Source organism: Leptodactylus fuscus, chromosome 2 (assembly GCF_031893055.1).
Source record: "Leptodactylus fuscus isolate aLepFus1 chromosome 2, aLepFus1.hap2, whole genome shotgun sequence".
Classification (NCBI taxonomy): Eukaryota; Metazoa; Chordata; class Amphibia; order Anura; family Leptodactylidae; genus Leptodactylus; species Leptodactylus fuscus.
The window spans coordinates 198,361,542-198,380,600 of record NC_134266.1 but is presented as its reverse complement, the minus strand read 5'-3'; the positions used below and the strand labels follow the sequence as shown (position 1 = coordinate 198,380,600).

At 41.4% G+C, this 19,059-nt stretch overlaps 1 protein-coding gene across 2 annotated transcripts in view; it reads right to left on the bottom strand.

The window, feature by feature from the left end:
• Positions 1-19,059, bottom strand: part of MYCBP2 (MYC binding protein 2) — a 149,555-nt gene that overhangs the window by 108,839 nt on the left and 21,657 nt on the right. For both annotated transcript variants that reach the window (XM_075265391.1, XM_075265389.1), the window contains exons 2-8: positions 13,609-13,684; positions 7,251-7,466; positions 3,708-3,861; positions 3,075-3,271; positions 2,213-2,455; positions 1,073-1,144; positions 271-367 (exon numbers count right to left, since the gene is read on the bottom strand). In XM_075265391.1, the coding sequence (XP_075121492.1) occupies positions 271-367; positions 1,073-1,144; positions 2,213-2,455; positions 3,075-3,271; positions 3,708-3,861; positions 7,251-7,466; positions 13,609-13,684 (1,055 nt within the window). The remainder of the gene's footprint in view (positions 1-270; positions 368-1,072; positions 1,145-2,212; positions 2,456-3,074; positions 3,272-3,707; positions 3,862-7,250; positions 7,467-13,608; positions 13,685-19,059) is intronic.

Sequence of the window (19,059 nt, the reverse complement as noted above, 5' to 3'; positions counted from 1 at the left end):
TACAGACCCAGGATTCCTATGGAACGGTGACACGGAGAAGACAACAAAAGGAGAAGAATAGCGTTTAAGGCTATTCCAACATGTTACTCGGAAAAAAATGTGTTGCAAAGATAGGATCCCTTTAAAATCCACAAAATAAAGTAACAGCTCTAATTATGATGAATAAGAAGACCATTTGCTTGCCAAAAAAAAAAAAAAAAAAAAAAAAAAAAAATTTACCAAATGTCCAACATTCAATTGGAAAGTAAATGAAAAAGTTCTAGTGTCTACCTGGCACAGTAACTGTTCCGTCCTGTTCCAAAGTTTCAGGGTTAATCCTAATGGCTGTCATACTGTGATTGCTCACATCTCTGTAAAGCAAGTAACCCTATAAAAGAAATTAAAAAAAGTTGTGTATAGTAAAATTGAATACTACTTATGGTACTGAAGCAGCCCTGTTGCTATTCAAATAATAGTTGCAGAGCTGCAGTAAGGCTATGTCCACACAATGGAAAACAGAAAATTCCTCTTAATTTTCAGTCGCCATATTCAGACATGGTCTAGCCATGATGGGCTTTCTACTGCTGATTAGGCCCAAATGAATGGACCTAATCAGCAGGGAGCCTCAAGTCATCAAATCTGCAGCAAGATTGAGCAAGACCTTTTTTTTTTTTTTCTTTTTTTAGTGCCCTGCTGAGATTTCTGCCTCCCATTGAAAACAATGCAGGAAAGATCCTGAGCAGAATCCATCTCCAAACCCGAGGCAAATTCCAACGTGTGAGCGTATCCTAATGCAGAATGCAGCAACATAGCCACTTCCAATCCTGTCCACAGCAGTAGCTTCCAGTACGTGGAAGCAGCCAAATCTGTTGATTAGTGAAGGGTCAAGGCATCAGACACCCACCAATCATATATTGATAACCTATCGTGTGGATAAGTTATCAATGTAAAAATGCTACTGCACCTTGGACAGCCTTTTATAATATAACTCATAAGTGGAAATTCATTTTGCTTGACATATTAGTTTGTCAAGATAATTTATTATCTATACTACATGAATAACCAGAGAAACAAATAAATCAGCACGTTATACCTGAGCATAACCTAACCAAGACTTCTTCTCTCTTCTGCTTTTGATACGGGAAGTAGAATTGTAAATGTGGCCCTTTGAAATAGAAACAAGGTGATCAGTTTAGTCAAGTACAATAAAGAAATTTTACCATGGCGCACCTTTTACGTTTACCCCTTATATACAGTACTCTGAAGTATACATACAAATGGCAAGACTCTTAAATACGTTCTATTTAACACATGCTGAAAATTAAGGAAAACAAAAAAAAAAACACACGGGTCAGAAAAAGATTCAGCCTTGAAAAGATCCATAACATAAAAAATAAGGTTATGATTTGGCTGCAGGATATTATTGATTTTTCTGTCCTTCTAAAGATATATATGTGAAATACATCAAAGTTCCACATACAATTAGAAGGCATTTGCTGAACCAAAGTAACTGGGAGATTCCTTTAAACTTGACTGCATAGAACCAATATAATACATGTATAAAATAACCCATAACCAGTAGGTATAACCTAATTACCTGTCAATAAAAGGGTCTGAATGCAAAACTTATTCGATCTTGGTATGCCCCCCTCCCCATCCCAAGTGTACAAAAAAAAACAAAAAAAAAAAAAAATAACTACAGTTCCCCAAGCAATGCAACACTCTATAAAAGAACAGTCAATGTAACAATCAGCCATCTCATTGCCCCCTATTTCCCAGACTTTCCTGGCAAATACTGTTAAGCTAGGGGGTCATATAAGCATAAATTCACGCATCTGGGTATGCCTTGGCTTCGAATGACAAGTGTTATTTCACATATTTTATAAAATAGCCACACCATTTGCAGCCATGGAATACAAACAAAAGAATTTACAGTTGGCGTAACAACTGTATATAACAAATATAGGGGTAATCCCAGAGATGGGGCCTAGGCATTTGTGATGGATAGATTACATTGGCTATTGCATTGCTGGAAGAGTGTAGTTCTTGGTTTAATTGTTTTTGTGCACTTGGAGATGCAATTGTTTTATCGAGCTTTGATAAAAAGTTCTATATCTTGCCTCTTTTAGCGACAGGGAATGAGATTCACTCCAATAAGTACTACATAAGCACACGTTACTGGTGAGATGCTGTCTTCGCTCACAAGACCATTTAAGTAATATTTTCTATTTACCCTCACTGTCCCACTGTACCCCGAACCAATTTTATAGAGGCCATCTTTGCATAAAAGATAGAGGAAGAAGCCATCGCTTTGAAGGAGGCACTGATCATCGTCATCCACAGGAACATCTTTCAATGACCATTTCTGCATCAAGGCAGCCTTTTTAATTCCATTTGTAAACCAATCCTGTATCTGGATTTTACCCACAAGTACTGCTTGAACACTTCGTTGAAGAGAGTTTAAAATAATTGGCACCTAGCAAAAAAAATAAATACAGATCAAACCTGGATACTAAATACATGAACATACAAAACACAATTTACACATTTTATGCTCCGTCACTACAGACAGTATTCCAACCTGCGAGCGAAATGTAACATAGCTGAACTATGCTCTGACCAGTATGAGGTTAAAGATCTTCAGGCCGATTTACTAATCCAGAGTAATATATAGACACCATAAACTTAGACCAGTCAGTCAGAAGATGCCCCAAATTTATCACAATGACTCATGCTGGATCATCAATTTGGTATATCTTGCTAGACATGTCACTTTTGTCTGGCTTTCTCAAAAACATTTTTTTACACCAATACTTCATTGCAATTCGGCTCATTTTAAGCCATGCTCTTTACCTACTGACCAGAAAGTTTCTAAAGCACATACATGTGGTGATGTAGCTCAATTTTTGGCCAAGACAAGTTAGAATTCTTGAGTAAATAAAATTAAATTAAAATGTAGTTCTAAGTTCTTTGCCCTACTCACTAAGCTTATCACTTTTTACAAGAACCACCATTGAATGCTCTGCATTCCCTTGAACAAAACAGCTTTAGTTAAGAGTGAACCTGTAAATTCCCCAACACAAATGAGTAGGTACCTGAATGGTTTGGCAAGCATGGCTGCCATTGTTGGTAAGTATAGCCGAGATGGCTTGTAGGGTTCTTCCTGTTTCTCCCCATGCAACCACCAGACTGAATAGGCAGGCACAAGAAAGTGCAGTCAGTGACTGTCCAGTGCTATCATTGGCTCCTGTACTCCGAGTTGTGATCTCCAAAATAAGCTGGAGGAGAGATTCTGTGGAAAAGACAAAAGTAGGAATGAAATTATCAGAGATGGCAGGTCGACAGGACAACCATTTAAAACCATACAGAATATTATATTTAGGAATATAATAGGGTCAGTTCACATTAGCGTTCAGGAACTCTGTCCCCATTATGCTCACAATATACAAGCAGGACTTTATGGGATCTGTGGGTAACTGCTTCTTAAGCAGATAGGGTTTCCGGGTTTTTTTCAGTCCCGAATTGGACGCAAAAAACTGAAACCCGAACGCTAGTGTGAACCTAGCATAAGCAAGTCACAAGCTAAAATTACCTGCAACATAATGAAAAGAAAAAAAAAAAAGAAAAAAAATTATGAGATCTTTAATAACTAAAATGTAATATGTCCTGGAAGCTGAAGACTGCCACAACCTACAAGTAATTCAAGTCATCCACCACATATTTCTTACCTAACACCTCTGGGGGTTCAGACTGAAGCCCCTCTGGTTGCTGACCCTGTAGAATATTGAGTAGTGCCTGCAAGCTCCTTAAACACAGTGAGGGGTGAGAAAATCGTGTTTCTTTTATCAACTCAAAAACTTCACATAAACCAATTTCAATAATCTGTAAAAAGAAAACGATAGTTCTTAAATACTCAAATCTGCAGTAGGCAAGTCACTGAATAGCTTGTAACATTTAGAACATTATATACAAGAATACATTAACAGAAATCTAAATTCTCTATATAAAAACACATTTGTATTAACTTTACATGCCTTTGCCATGTCTTTAAAATTAATATTTATGGAATCCATGTGCAAATGTTAAAAAAAAATCACGTTAAATCAAGTTTTATTTTAAAGATTTTTTTTTATTTATTTTTTGAAAAACAAGTTTGCCGTTTTCACACTGGCTACCTCAATAACTTCTTAACAGTCATCCCATCATCATAGGCAGGATTATAATATACTATATTATAACGGTGAAAGATGGGTTGAATAGCTAGTTCTGGGGTAAGAAGAAATCTATCAACTCCAACTTCAAAGTAAAAATATTACACTTAAACCTTTAAAGGAGTTATACCAATATTTATTATCCATAGGGTAGATGATAAATTGCTTAACTTAAGGGTGTGATCCTAAGATCCTCACCAATCCTGAGAACAGGGGTGTTTTGTACTTGTTGCAAATGCAGCTGTGGGTAAAGCAACAACACCACTGACTGAGTCAGATGTGCCCCTGCCCCACACATGCCAATGGACCACCAAAGATAGCTGAAGTACAGAACACGTCATCTCCAGGGCTTCAAGTGAAGTGAATGAGTGAGGACGTATCTGATACCACCAGGGGTTCGGCTGCTTTTCCTGCAGCTGCATTTACAATGGGGAAAAAAACACTACCATTTAAGAATCCGATGAGATGCCAATCAATCAGCAATGTATGGATAATGGCTAAATATTTGTCACACAACCCCTTTAATATATTACCACACTAACGCATGTAACATCAGTAGTAATATATAATATTTTGCCATAGTAAGTTTGATGTAATTTCCATTATACATACACCATTTTTCAAGAAAACTAATATGTATTCTTAGAGTATGGGATTACAGAGGAACGGGAAGTTTGGCAAAACAAACTCCACAGTCCTGGTTGAAGGCAGATAACACATGATCCTCAACTTACAAAAGGCAATGCTCAAGTCACCTCATTCCCCTCCCTGCACGTGTCACTGAGCATTCACAGAAATTCATACAAAATGGTTATTGCCTGAATGGACTGGGTAACATGCTTTAATAGCAAGGCTGACCTGCGTGCTTACCATGCAGGCTGGATACCAGTTAGCAGCGTGTCAGCACGAAGATCTGACAATCGTTACTTACATATGGAAGTTTCACAGCACCATGGAACAACGAACAGGTGTCCAAAGGGACGGTGCCCCAATCATAAGACCGGGCTCACAAGCAGGGATACTGCATATAGAAACTTAGAGGTTTTCCCACGCAAGACATGTATGGCATATCCGCATAAATACCCGACAGATGCGGGTCCCACCCATCTATATAGAATTGAGCCAACCCACATCCTCCATTACATGCTTCTTAGCCAGCCACAACCTCGTTGAGAAGAATTTCAGCTATGGCTAAAGTGTACAGTAACAGAGTGCACAGTTCACTTCTATGACAGTCACAGAGACAGAGTAAAGCTACGCGGTTTCCATTCATCTGACAACAGCTGAAAGTCTTCTCAGCGAGGTTGTATCTGGGTGAGAAGTGTTTCATGGCGGCTTTGGTTGGGTGGTGTTGAGAGGGACCGATTCATTTTAGAAATAAATTTGGGTCAAAGCAGGGACTCCCATCTATCAGATATTTATGGCATACTAGCTTTTACCTGCGACTTCGTCTGCGGTGTTTTGAGAATTGGGCGGACACAGACTTGTGAAAGTAGTTAAAAAATGTTGGTGGGCCAGTAAATGAGATATTGTATATTGTGATTGCAAGGCTCCATAGACGGCAATACACGTGTATTGCCGGCTATGGGAGATTGTGTGCGGTACTATTATCGCGGCTGTCTATAGCCCAGCCGCGATAGTAGGATTTAAAGTGCAGACGTGGGAGCGTGATGTGTTTGTGTCCTTTTATTTTATCCTTAGTTGAACTTGTTTTGAGTGATTGCAAGTCTCCATAGACGGCAATACACGTGTATTGGCGTCTATGGGAGACTGTGTGCGGTACTATTATCGCGGCTGTCTATAGCCCAGCCGCGATAGTAGTCTTGTAAGCACAGACGCGGGAGCTTGCAGTATGCGGGTATATCGAGGTGAGCAGCCAGGAGGCGGCCTGCAACTTTGAAGGCATGGAGGGGGGGGACGAGACTTGTATTGTAAGGCCTCCGGGTGTAGCTGAGAGCCGGTTACTCTTTGGGATGGTGTGGAGGGCCGGCCCGTATGGGCTAGCCGGCGGCCTGTGGGGAGACGCTAGGGCGGAGGAGACAGGAGAAAGAGCAGGCAGCATGGGGGGGGGGGGGGGACACTTGTATTGTAAGGCCTCCAGGTGTAGCAGAGAGGCGGTTACTGTTTGGGGATGGTGTGGAGGGACGGCCCGTATGGGCTAGGCGGCGGGCTGTGGGGAAACGCTAGGGTGGAGGAGACTGGAGAGAGAGCAGGAGCATGTGTGCCTGGAACTTACCGCTGAGCAGGCAAAGCAAGGTAGGGAAGGCAAGTTTGAGGGTCGGGGATGACTGTGGAATGCCGGCATAGACTTGTGGCGCCGCGGGCCAGGCTTTCTGTGCGCTTGACGTGTAGGCAGGAAGTGTGCGTGTGGCCTCCTCAGTGCAGTGTAGTTCGCCTGGGGCTAGGAGTCCTGCTTTTGTGAGTGTCCTGCTAGGAAGCTATGTTGTGTAGTGGGACAAAAAGTAGCCTATGACTCAATCCTAAGGGAAAGCTAGGTTTGTGGAAATTTGCACGCAAATCCGTCCAGGCGTTTTAGCGTGATTGAGGAACAAACATCCAAACTCACAAACATCCAAACACACAAACTTTCACATTTATAATATTAGTAGGATAGGATGTATTTTGTGTATAAGCTCATAAGTTTAAAAAAAAAAAAAAAAAAAAAAGTCTCAGGTCAAAAAACCAAAACGGGCTTCTAATATGAACAGTAATTAACCTTCATAACAAAAAAAAAAAAAAACACAACAACTGGTAAAGCAATGCAGATAGTTTTTCTATAAATATGCATATCAACTTGCAAGAACATGGGGGCATAGCCAGATTTGCCTTTGGACAGCTGTAATACAGAGGATAGTGGGATAATAAGGGGAGACATTGGGCACAGATCCCAGAGGACAGCCACAGCATTTGTAACCGCCTGCAGACAAATCTGGCAAATCAGGCCCCATCCCCGATGCACTTACAGGATGATCTGGATCACCGTAACAGATCAATACAACTAAAACAAGCCTTCCTTAACCATAATCCAAAAACACAGGATGGAACACAGGATACACTTGCCTTTGGAAGCTTAACTGGTGGATCTTTGGATTCCTCCTCTTCATCACTGTCAGACTCACCACTTTGTACTGAATTCTTAGAGGATAACATAAGGGATGTTTCCTTTCTCTGCCACTCCAGGACACAGTGACGAACATTACAATATACATTGAAAGCTGAAGGGTTGCTGTGAAGTTTGAGGTCCGGTATGAAAAGAGCATTTTCCAGGTTGTCAGCCTGTAAAAAAATTAATATAAAAAAAATATATAAAATAATCTACCATAATTACTATTAAAAAATTGAAGAAAACATTCCAATATACTGTACACATGCAAACCTACAAGCGAAACTCATACATATTCATAAGAGCAAATCTTGCAATAGCATTTCTACAACCTGAAAAAGCAAGGGCACGCTTTACAACCTGTCTTGTGTATTTGTACGAAGGAGTCTCAACGCTGAGTATGGTCTGTGAGCAGAGATGGAGAGGTACGTGACCATGTGTGGCAAGTACAGAATGAGCAGCTATAGCATGCTTTTTTCACTAGTGCTGCATGTGCTTCTGCCAGAATCCCCCAATCTGCATGCTTTCCAGTCACTCCTTTATATCAAGTCAAAAATCAGCTCCACATGATGGCAGTGACGGCCAGCGTCTGACATATTCCTTTCAAATCAGGAGCCAATGCTGCGCTGCAATGCCAGTGCTAACTCAGGCCAGTGCCCCAAGTGTCCATCTAGCTCAGTAACTGCTTATTGTCATCCTACGCTTGTATTCTGTAATATAGGGGTCTATAAAACTTCATTTTAGGTGTATTCCCCAGACACATTTATAACAGTTACCATATCTCCCATATAAGTGAATGGAAAAAGGCACACACATGCAGTGATGACATCCTGTGGACACAACACTAATCTTAAGTTTTTGAGGGATATGTGAGTTTTATATAACGGCCTTGATTTCTTATGACATGACCCTTATGCTTCACGCCTGAGAGAGAGTAGGCGTCGTAAACAGAATATGCCATACTCTTGGCAGAAAACTCGGCAGATAATTAATATCTGACTTATGTGCAAACATTAAAAATCCTTGCAATTCTGGTACCCAGCTTTTCATCACATACAAATCACACATGGCATTCCCTGATGTATTCTAAAGGGGAAAAAAATGGAATTGTGTATGACTGCAGAATTATTATACAACACAAATGCATATCACACAATGGGAGACATTTATCAGAACTGCCTCAAAATATATTTAGTGCATCATCTGGCAGGCCATGTGGCTTGTAGCTGGCATACATTTCTGTATCAAATACATCAGAAAACTGGCGTTAAAGGGGTATTCCCATCACGCTTGTTCGGCAGCCTGCAGGCTCTGTGCTCTCTTCACTTCCTGGTTTTCTGGGCACATTGGTGGGCAGGGTTTCACTTGCTCTGTTATGTTTGCAGTGAGTAATGAGGGATTGGTTGTAAATGAATTACCACAGTATGAAGCTGATGTAGAAGCTGATGTAGCAGAGCTGGATTTGAGTCAGTTTGTAATACATACAGAGGTACTGGACTCCCTATCTCAGCCATTATTAGCCAAATTCAATTAAACCGACTGATAAGTGGAAGAGCAGGAGATAAGAGCTCAGAAATCCCGGAGCTCTCACCTCCGCCCTCCCTTATCTGAGGAGCTCCGTTACTTGTCTGTGGCAGAGACATACACAGGTCAGAGCTGCTCCCAGCCACTCAGCTGTTGGTACAGCTGCAGGTTTTTCTTTACCCTCCACCATTCCTGAGCAATCAGTGCAGCCCATTTCAGCACCCAGCATGTTATATATGCTCTCTACTGTCAGGTGGGCAGTCCTGGACTGGAACAGACAACTCAGGACCACCCACCTGACAGTAAAGAACCCAACAAACATATTGGAGGCCGAAACAAACTAAACCAATTTCTCAGAAATGCTAGGGGCTAGAGAAAAAAAAAAAAAAAGTTCCAGCTGTGCCAGAAACCTGGAGAGGAGTCTACTGAAGAATGTATGGAGCTGGAGTTTGTGGAGGTTGTGAAAGGTCCTCTAACATATTTCAATATATATGTACTGAGAAATCAGGACAGTTCCACAATTAATGGAAACATGCCAAGTTTGGCATGCTTCTTAATGCTGAAGGACTACTGTGTTAAAGGGGTTGTCCATAATAAATATTTTATTCATAAGCCCCCCTCCAACTTTCTAAATAAGTTTTCATTTTTCTTGTATTACTGTAATATATGTATGTCACATAACCAACATATATTATATTTTTTGCCATTTCTCTGATATATGATGGTGATCACAATATTACAGCCAAAGGAGGTGGTTATTGAGCAAGTGAGAACTACTAGTCTAAGGATGGCTGCTGAGAGTGTAGTGGGTGGGCTAGCTAGGGAGAAAGGGAGGATAGTGTGAAGGGGAGGGAAATAGACCTTTTTAAAAAATTTCATTTTTTTTCCCCTGGAAAAACCCTTTAAATAAAAGCAACTGAAATCCAATGTCTTAAATGGGTCCTATGTAATATGTTCATCCTTAGCAGCGAAGGCTGCTCTAAATATTTCGCAAAATTATTCTTAAGCTTCGTATTCTTAGCTCAGGAGAGGCGTAATGTGTTGTAATTTCATTTACTAGCAAGTAAGCACTTGTAATGTTGAAAGCTCTCCATTTACACTGGAAATGGCACTGGACTCTAACATGTTATACTGTAGTTTTATGGTTAGCACTAACAAACAAAATACAATCTTATTTTTCTGAAGACAAAAAAAAAAAAAAAAAAAGTCATTTTTGCAGACAGATTCTGCGTCAAAATCCGCCTGCAAAAAACTCAGTGTGAACATACTCCTTGAAAGACACTGCAGCTATTCTATTTTCTTAGGGCACAATGAGTGCCATTAAAAACATTCATATTACCTATATTTTGCAGGTTTATTCCATCAAAGGTTTGTTAGGTTTATGTAGTTTTTGTTGTGTGGTGATAACTCAAACGGTTTAGAACCATGCATATTAAACCAGCTACCCAGAAAAAAAAAGGTTAGGGTCACCTTATTAAAACTGTGGTTTCACCTTGAAATATTACAGTTTTGTCCATATGCAAATTAGCCCATTGGAGCAACAAAAACATTGCATTTGCTCTAAAGTAGTAAGTAGCAATGCACTCATTGCTCCAAAAAGCTTATTTGCATACTGACAAAAATGGCAATCTCTCGGTATTGAAAGCACTGATTCCTAAGGGGAAAATCCGGTTTGATTTAGGTGACCTTAAAGGGGTATTTTCATTAGCATAATCATATCTATATTTGTAGATCATTAAAAGTTAAGCATTTTTGCAAATATAAGTAGTTAAAAATTCTGCAAAGTTTTAAAGATTTTCTCTAACATTCTTAGTGGTGACTTCTGTTCCCTTGATCGGGTTGCCAATGGATACAACCACTAATACAGAAACTTTCTATGGTCTCGGACTTGTCAGGAACCCAGCCATGATTTTCTTATTGTAGCTGGGTTATCGGACAGAGACACTACATGTATGAGAAGATATCCCGGCCACAATAAAGAAATCATGACGGATGTTCTGACTTTAGAAAGGTCCTGCATTCATGGTCGTACCAACTGGCAATCGATCAAGATAACTTGTGACCATAAGATATTTAGAGAAAATCTTTAAAACTCTGCAAAATGTTTAAATTAATTATATTTGCAAAAATATTTAACTTTTAATCATCTACAAATTTAAAAATAATTAGGTTCGTGGGAATATCCCTTTAAACCTCTCTGTATTAAGAATTTCGGTGACAGAACCCTTTAAAAAGAAATGCAAACTATGAAAAATACAAAGATTTTTTTCTCAGTCGCGGCATTCTGAAACCTGTAACTGTTATACTCCCATGTAAGGAGTTGTGTAAGGCATTTTTTCCAGGGTCTCTCTCATTTTTTGTTTTGCGCATTCAGATACAGGGATACCTAAAATACGGTATTTATGTTTTTTGTTTATTTTCTTATGTAGATTATAAAACCCCTACTTTTATTAGCCAGAGCATGTAATAGTACTGAAAGCATTCAATAGGCTTTCCATCTGTCCTAGTAACAGATCGCTACCCCCAAATCATGTTCTGGGAAGTCGATCACATTCAGTACACCAACTACTTGCAGCTATTCTTGGGATGTCTTCGTTACAATTGACTGAAGCATCTAAATGGTTAAATATCTGCATTCTTTCTATGGCACCAACTCAGCATCATGTTTTTAACATCTGTTATACTATTACAGAAGATGGAGGTAGTTAAGTAGATAGTTCCGAAATATATTCCTTATTACATCACGATACCCATATAATTTTTGTAAACCAAACCCCTATCAAAGGGGTTGGCAACCTTTTTTGTTCAGTCTATCAATTTAAATTAAAACGAATGAATGAAATCAATCAATCAAAAACTGAGGTCCTCAGAGTGCCGCACAATAATTGTAAGGCTGACGCCCCCTATACTAAAGTCATATACCACAATTCATAACAGATGTGCCGCTATAAGATGCTTCAGGACACATGCGTTTACTGCTATTTCCTGGGATGCCCCTGTACATTCCCATTAGAAGCAATGAAAGTCCATATGTAGCCCCCAGTTAGTGGTAAATATATATGTCCAGGAGCACCGTATGGCAGTACCCTAATGGTGGTAATACACTATGTATATGGATGTAGCTATATTCTTAAGCCACTGGAATACTTAATTCGATGTAAAGCTACTCTCACATGGTGCAGGTTTTTTCTGTTATAAAAAAAAAAAAAAACACGCTTTTTTTTGTACAAAAACACTATTATATAGAATAATGTGCCATAGTGGACTCTTCACACAGTATCTGTTCCATAGCGACCCCTCCACAAAGTATAATATTACACCAAATTTTTGCCACTTATTGCCTATAGTACTGTGGGGTCTGAAGTAGAGTATAATAAGCAGAGGCCCAGGGGAGGTGATAACACATATAAAATAATGTTACACACCTCTTCCGTGTTCCTGAGCGACTCTCTGTTCTCTTTGGCATTTCTGAATGCCTATGCGTAATGATGCTGACGTGACCCCTGAGGCCATATCAGTGGTCTCTTACATCAGGCAGAAGAAAACAGAGCGGTTCCCGAAGTGCAGGGAAGGTGAATTTTTTGTTTTGTTTTGTAATGTTTGATCTCCTCTCCTGGTCATCCGCTTATTATACTCTGGGTTCTGAAGGGTGCCCTCAGTATAATACTAGTAGTTTCGTTTCGGCTGTGTTTGGTCTGAACGAAGCTGCTGGGAAAGGACTCGGGCTACAAAGCCAGGGAAATAAACCTCATGGGCCACTTTTGCTACACGTGCTGGGGAGGGGTTTACCAAACCATGCCAAGGCATATTGGAAAAATAGCACCCAGCAAAAAGTAAACAGGAATTTCAAGCCAGCTTCCAGCTCAAATTCTTCTCCACATTCCAGCACTGCTTGTACTCGCCATTAGCCTCATACAAATGGGCTAAACAGCTGAATAGTTTGTGTGGCAGATTTCCGGCTGAATAAGCCAAGGAATCCAAGGTAAAGTCAAGCAGAACTCTGTTTAATGTCCTGCTTCGTTCTACATCTCCCATTAACCACAATGGTAAGCAGATCCTAAGTGGAATTTGGCACAGATTTTTGAGGAATTCACCTCCAAATCAGCGCTACATTACATTGTATGAGCTTGATGACGTAAGACTTTCATGGAAACCCTATTAATGAAAACTCAAAATATGTGCACTGTTCATATGTGACATATGCCAAACACAGGCATATCTTACTTTAATCATCAAAACTGGGATCATAAATGTATATTAGGGCAATGAAATATTTATGCACTTGGCCAGTTACAGATAGCAAAATGCTGTTCAACGTCTGATATTCAATTTCCAATGCCATATCACCATAGCTAAAAAGGCTCCAAAATTGTGCAGTGCATACATTTTTCATTAAATATCTTGTTTATGAGAATCCCAAAGAGCAGCTATTGTCACTGTGGCAAGATGCAAGTCAGTCCAGTGCCCCGGCAACTCTGCAAACAAACTGGGTATTCGCCTAGATTCACAAGACGTGAAACTTGGTTAGTGTGTTGGCTGGATTTAGCATTCTGAACTTCAATCTAGCAGTATAGTTAACTAGGATTCCCTGCGACATATTGCCCCTTATGTTGAAGTTCAGGCTAGTAACCTTACACAACGCGCATAGTCTGCCAAAAGAAGAGGACATGCGACAATGCATATTTTTGAGTAATATTTCAACCATTTTACAAATAACACAAAAGACTAGAGCTCACATGAATACAACTAAACACTGCAATATTGATAACTATATAACAAATTAACTCTTACCTTGCTTCTTAATTTCCCTTTTGATTTGGTCTTTTGCTTCCTTTTTAGTTTTTTCTTGCTTAGAATCTTCTTATTCCTAAAATAAAGAAGAAAGAAATCAATTAACACAAACACCAAATATAAGCAATGCTTCAGCCATCATAAAGCAGTGTTCCTGCAGTTTTTTTACAATAACTCTTTGGCCAGCCTTTAGCCATTGTATATGCTGTTGCAGCGGACAGCGGATTGGTTAATGAATGGAAGAGATTGCCTGAACACACACTTATTCTCGTTGATCACAGTCACCACTAAAGGGAGCGCAGAAGCATCCTGAATAGAGATGAGCGAACACTGTTTGGATCAGCCGATCCGAACAGCACGCACCCATAGAAATGAATGGAAGCACCTGTGACGTCGGCCGCCGGCAAAGTCAGCGTCACAGGTGCTTCCATTCATTTCTATGGGTGCGTGCTGTTCGGATCGGCTGATCCGAACAGTGTTCGCTCATCTCTAATCCTGAATACTGTTCTAAAGGTTTTAAATTCTGTACATATGCAGTAAGGGTCAAGGACAAGCAGCAAAATTATCTCACATGGTTGACCATTTTAATAGTCATCTGGAGGTCCTGTGACAGAACAGCATAGCCTTAAATGAAGTCTTTAGTTCACTTTGGTATATTATAGAAGCCTTAAAGAAACAGAAGAAAAAAAAAAGTTTCTGTAAAGACAGCGCTACTCTATTCCATGGGCTTTATATGGCACAGCGTTCTAGCACCAAGTGAATGTGACCGTGTTGCAATACTAAATGACCCATAGACCAGAAAGAGCAATTTCTGGTGAGTGTATGGTGAGAGTATAATGGTGGGAAGGGGAGTGAGCTCCTTTTTCCTTTTATTTTTTTCTATATCTGCAACCAATCTATTTAAAGGGGTATTCCCATGACGCATACTCACCAGTCTTCACTGCTGTAAAATCTTCTTTCTTCCTGGTTTCTTGCGTCATTTGGTGGGCGGGGTTTCATATGTAACCTGCCGTTTAGCTCCGCCCCCAAATTAGCGTAATCCTATGGGGTGGCTGAAGGGCCTGTGATGTCATCAAAGGTCCTTAAACACTATATGCACAATATTGGACTATGAAGTACAGGCAGGAGCAACTCCATTCTGGGTTACATACAGAGACTGCCTGTGTCTGCCATAATGAACACAATTGAATTAGCTAGCCTGATAACTGGGAGAACAGAAGACGTTCAGAAATGAACGCAGCTCCTCTCCCCTATCTGATAGCAGGACCTAGGTCATGTGGTGTAGACACAGGAATAGCTAGATACACAGGCTCGCTCCCGTGCACTTAGCCCCTCCCCCCTGAGAGCAGGCAGATACATCACTTGACTTTTGAGCAGATAAGTCAAGGGCTGTGTCAACAATGAATTGAATAAAGTAAAATATGGACAAACAAAGCAGTTTTGCTGAAGCAGTGTATTTAGGAATAGTCTTACATCCACATTAACAAGCAGTATAGATAGGATCCTTGTGATGGGACAACCCCTTTAACTTCGGCACTTTCGATAGTTAATTATAGGTAATGCAAGTGCCATATTATTAAAGATATAAAAATTACTACTATATTTCATCTTTAAAGTGGATGCAGTGCCATTTTAATAAAATATATATATATATATATATATTATATATAATCTCGGTAGTGTAACACAATGTTCATATGCTCCTTGTGCTAGGGCTCCTCTACACGTACTGTATACCTCCATGGATTCATATGGCTGAATCTAATATTATTGATATGTATTTTTTAACAATCCCTCCTGCAGCCAGGCCGTCATACCAGCTCTCAGGGATGAACCTTGGCGGTCAGAATTAGGAAGTGTTAGCAGAACAATAGCCAATTTTGATCAGACAGTCCTTCATCTGCCATGCACCAGTGACAGCGCTCTGCGATGATTCATTATGACCACTCTTCAGTATTCAGAGATGACAGAGAATCCCATGGCTCCTGTTACAAGCCTCAGTGCTTTTACAACTAGCTCAGCCGCATGCTACTACCCTGTGCTGGCAATGGAATAGGACCAAATCTGAAACCTGCAGGTACATTACCAAGGAAAATACAGCCATAGATCCCTGTATATAGCGGCGTTGCAGGCTGCACTGAGGCGGGCGGTTGCCACTATTTCCCTGCAGTGATGTCATTTGTCTAGAAACACATTAGTTAAATCGCTTCTGGCATGTGAAGAAAAATCCTCTCAGAGCATCCTACAGGCTAACCGTACAGAAGAACCTCCGCATCCCCGCTCTCCTTAGTCAACCCGTCCAGGCAGCCAGCTTAGCAACACATCAAGCCCCTAGCAACCAGCCACTGCAAACAAGGGCTGCTAGGACTGGGAAGCAGCGCCTTTATCACTGGGGGGGGGGGGGATTCCATGTGCTTATTTGTTTGTATACAGAAAATATTTATCCTAAGGTAATGCTCCTACACCTACATACTATCTATGTCTGTATGACCGAGGCGGACAGCAATCCACCTCTATCCCAGCTACTGTTTAGGAGACACGTAATAACGGCAGTATACCATCACCCACTGCAGCAAATGCGTGGAAGCCCGTGCTGACAAAATCAATCCTGACTAACATAGCACCAACATATTCTGCAGCGCTTTACAGACATTAGGACAGATTTATTATGCTTTGCGTGCCGTTTCATTCATACAAGGCATGTAAAAAAACAGAAAACACAATCTTTGTGCAATTTTATTTTTTTGTGCAAATACGTTCCAGTTTTGAACACCACTCTGTCCACTTTTATTTACACCAGTTTATTGGCCTAAAGCTAGGTTCACAGATGCGCCAGGTCTCCATTAAAGAGGACCTTTCATCAGATTGGGCACAGACAGTTCCATATACTGCTGGAAAGCAGACAGTGCGGCTTTCCCGATCTGTGGCCCGGGTAAAGCGCTATCGGTCCCGGTACCGTAGCGCTTTACAGTCAGAAGGGCGTTTAACAGTCAGTCAGGAACATCCTTCTCCACAGCAGTGCGTCCTCCCCTCCTGATAATACTCGTCTATGGACGAGCACTGTGAGAAGAGGGAGGGGGCGTTCCTCCCCGCTCACACTGTACAGCGCGATAGGCGCTGCTGGGAAGAAGGATGTACCTGACTGACTGTCAGAAACGCCCTTCTGACTGTAAAGCCCTACAGTACCGGGACCGATAGCGCTTTACCTGGGGCACAGATCGGGAAAGCCGATAGTGCACTGAATTCAGTGCACTGTCAGCTTTCCAGCAGTATATGAAACTGTCTGTGCCCAATCTGATGAAAGGTCCTCTATAAGGGTCAGTACACATGTGGGGCGCCCGCGCGGCTTCCACCTGAAAAAAAAAGGACGTCGCTTCTTTTCTCCGCTAGCAGCAGCCCGCCGCTAGCGGGAAAAAAGAAGCCCGGCGGTCTGCATAGACCACCATTGTAAAGGGGCGGATTTTGAAGCGAAATCCGCTGTCAAAATCCGCCCTTTTGTTCACGTGTGAACTGACCCTAAGGGATTCTGTCCCCAAATCCACTTGAAAACAAGGAGAGAAAAGTACTGCAAGCATCACTTTTCTCCACATTTTTTGGGCAGAAACCCAGAGGACACCACTATAGTCTATGGGGTCCACAGATTTCTGCAGGTTACTTTTTAAACAGGCTGGATTTCTGTTTTGGGGTCCCCAAGCAGACCCGAAGAACTAAAATGCAGACTGAAATCACACAATCTGATCCCATAATACAACACTTCCCAATGAGGAAGAACAAAATTGCATTGTAGTTTTTCTCAAAAAAAAAAAAAAAAAAGTTCTTAAATCAGAAAACTGCTGCGATCCAGGTGCTGGCATGTCTGCTCTTCAGGACCAGCCTCCATCTCCTCCTAGTGGCTGCTCTGGCAGTCAAAGTTTAGATTCCTCAGTGACGACATCACGCTCATGGTGGGTATGACCAACACCTGAAGTCATGTGCACAATGAACAGCACATGATCAGGACCAGTAAGGAAGTGATTGTATCAGTCACAAGTACATCAGAAAACCCTAATACAGCTGCACATAAAATATTCCAATCCTGACTGTTTTCAACAATTCATATTTGTAAATCATACAGGAAGATCTGTGGCTCTGAATCTCCTCTTACAGCAAATTTCTACAGCTTTAGGGTGCATTTACACAATGTAACGTGCAGCGTGATCTGGCACGTATACGGCGTGTGAGAGTTTGCGCGCCGTAAAGGCTCCCATTCATTTCAATGGGAGTTAGGATCGTATACGTTGCGTTATTTTGCGCCCGTGATTTTGCGTCCGCAAAATAACACGGCGTATACGATCCTAATTCCCATTGAAATGAATGGGAGCCTTTACGGCACGCAAACTCTCACACGCCGTATATGTGCCAGATCACGCTGCACGTTACATCGTGTGAATGCACCCTTAGGGTGCATGCACACTACGTAACGCCGGGCGTGTATGAGAGCCGTACACGCCGGCGTTACAGCAGGGCTGCCGAACACTTCCCATTCACTTCAATGGGAGCGCTCGTAAACGCCGCTGTTACGAGCGCTCCCATTGAAGTGAATGGGAAGTGTTCGGCAGTCTGCTGTAATGCCGGCGTGTACGGCTCTCATACACGCCCGGCGTTACTCAGTGTGCATGCACCCTTAGGCTGCCTTCACACAGAGTAACGGCGGGCTCAATTTCAGTTTATTTTTACAGGCGTAGAACTCTGAGGGTCGTGTTAACGTTGCATTCACGCAGCTTTTTTTACTATGCGCGCATGCACGGCGTTTTTTGCTCGCATACACGCTCCGTTAAAAAACGCGGAGTGTGTACGCGAGCAAAAAAACGCCGCGTGAATGCAACGTTAACATGACCCTCGGAGTTCTACACCAGTAAAAATACGCTGAAATTGAGCCCGCCGTTACTCCGTGTGAAGGCAGCCTTATAATGGTCGAGATATAACTGAAGTGACCCTCCCCTACTTTTCTCTTCATTTCACACATGCCATACTCAACTGAACTGAAACAAGCAGGAAAATCCACATTTAAATTATGGTGCAGAAAATCCACAGCATAAGTCTTAAGCCTATGGCTGCAACTCACAATGCAGTGCCAAAAATCATCATGTCGTCCTGCATCTCCTTCACTACTGTACATGACGGGAGTCACAATGTAATCCAGAGGGTGCTGTGACTAACTTTTTGCAACCAAAAGTCCCAATCACAGCACTCATGGGTCACAATGCAACACTATTCGCTTACATTGGTGACAGAGTTGCAAGGCTACAAGTTGACACTGGCTGCAACTCCTGTTGCGAGAGCAGAGGTCGCAGAGTAGCCCAACCTTTAAGTGTGCGTGTAGCCTTACAGATAAAAATGCATCTTTCTGTATAATTTTAGCTGCAGACTACAAATAGCAGACAGATGGCCTCATAACAGATGAGAAGGGTG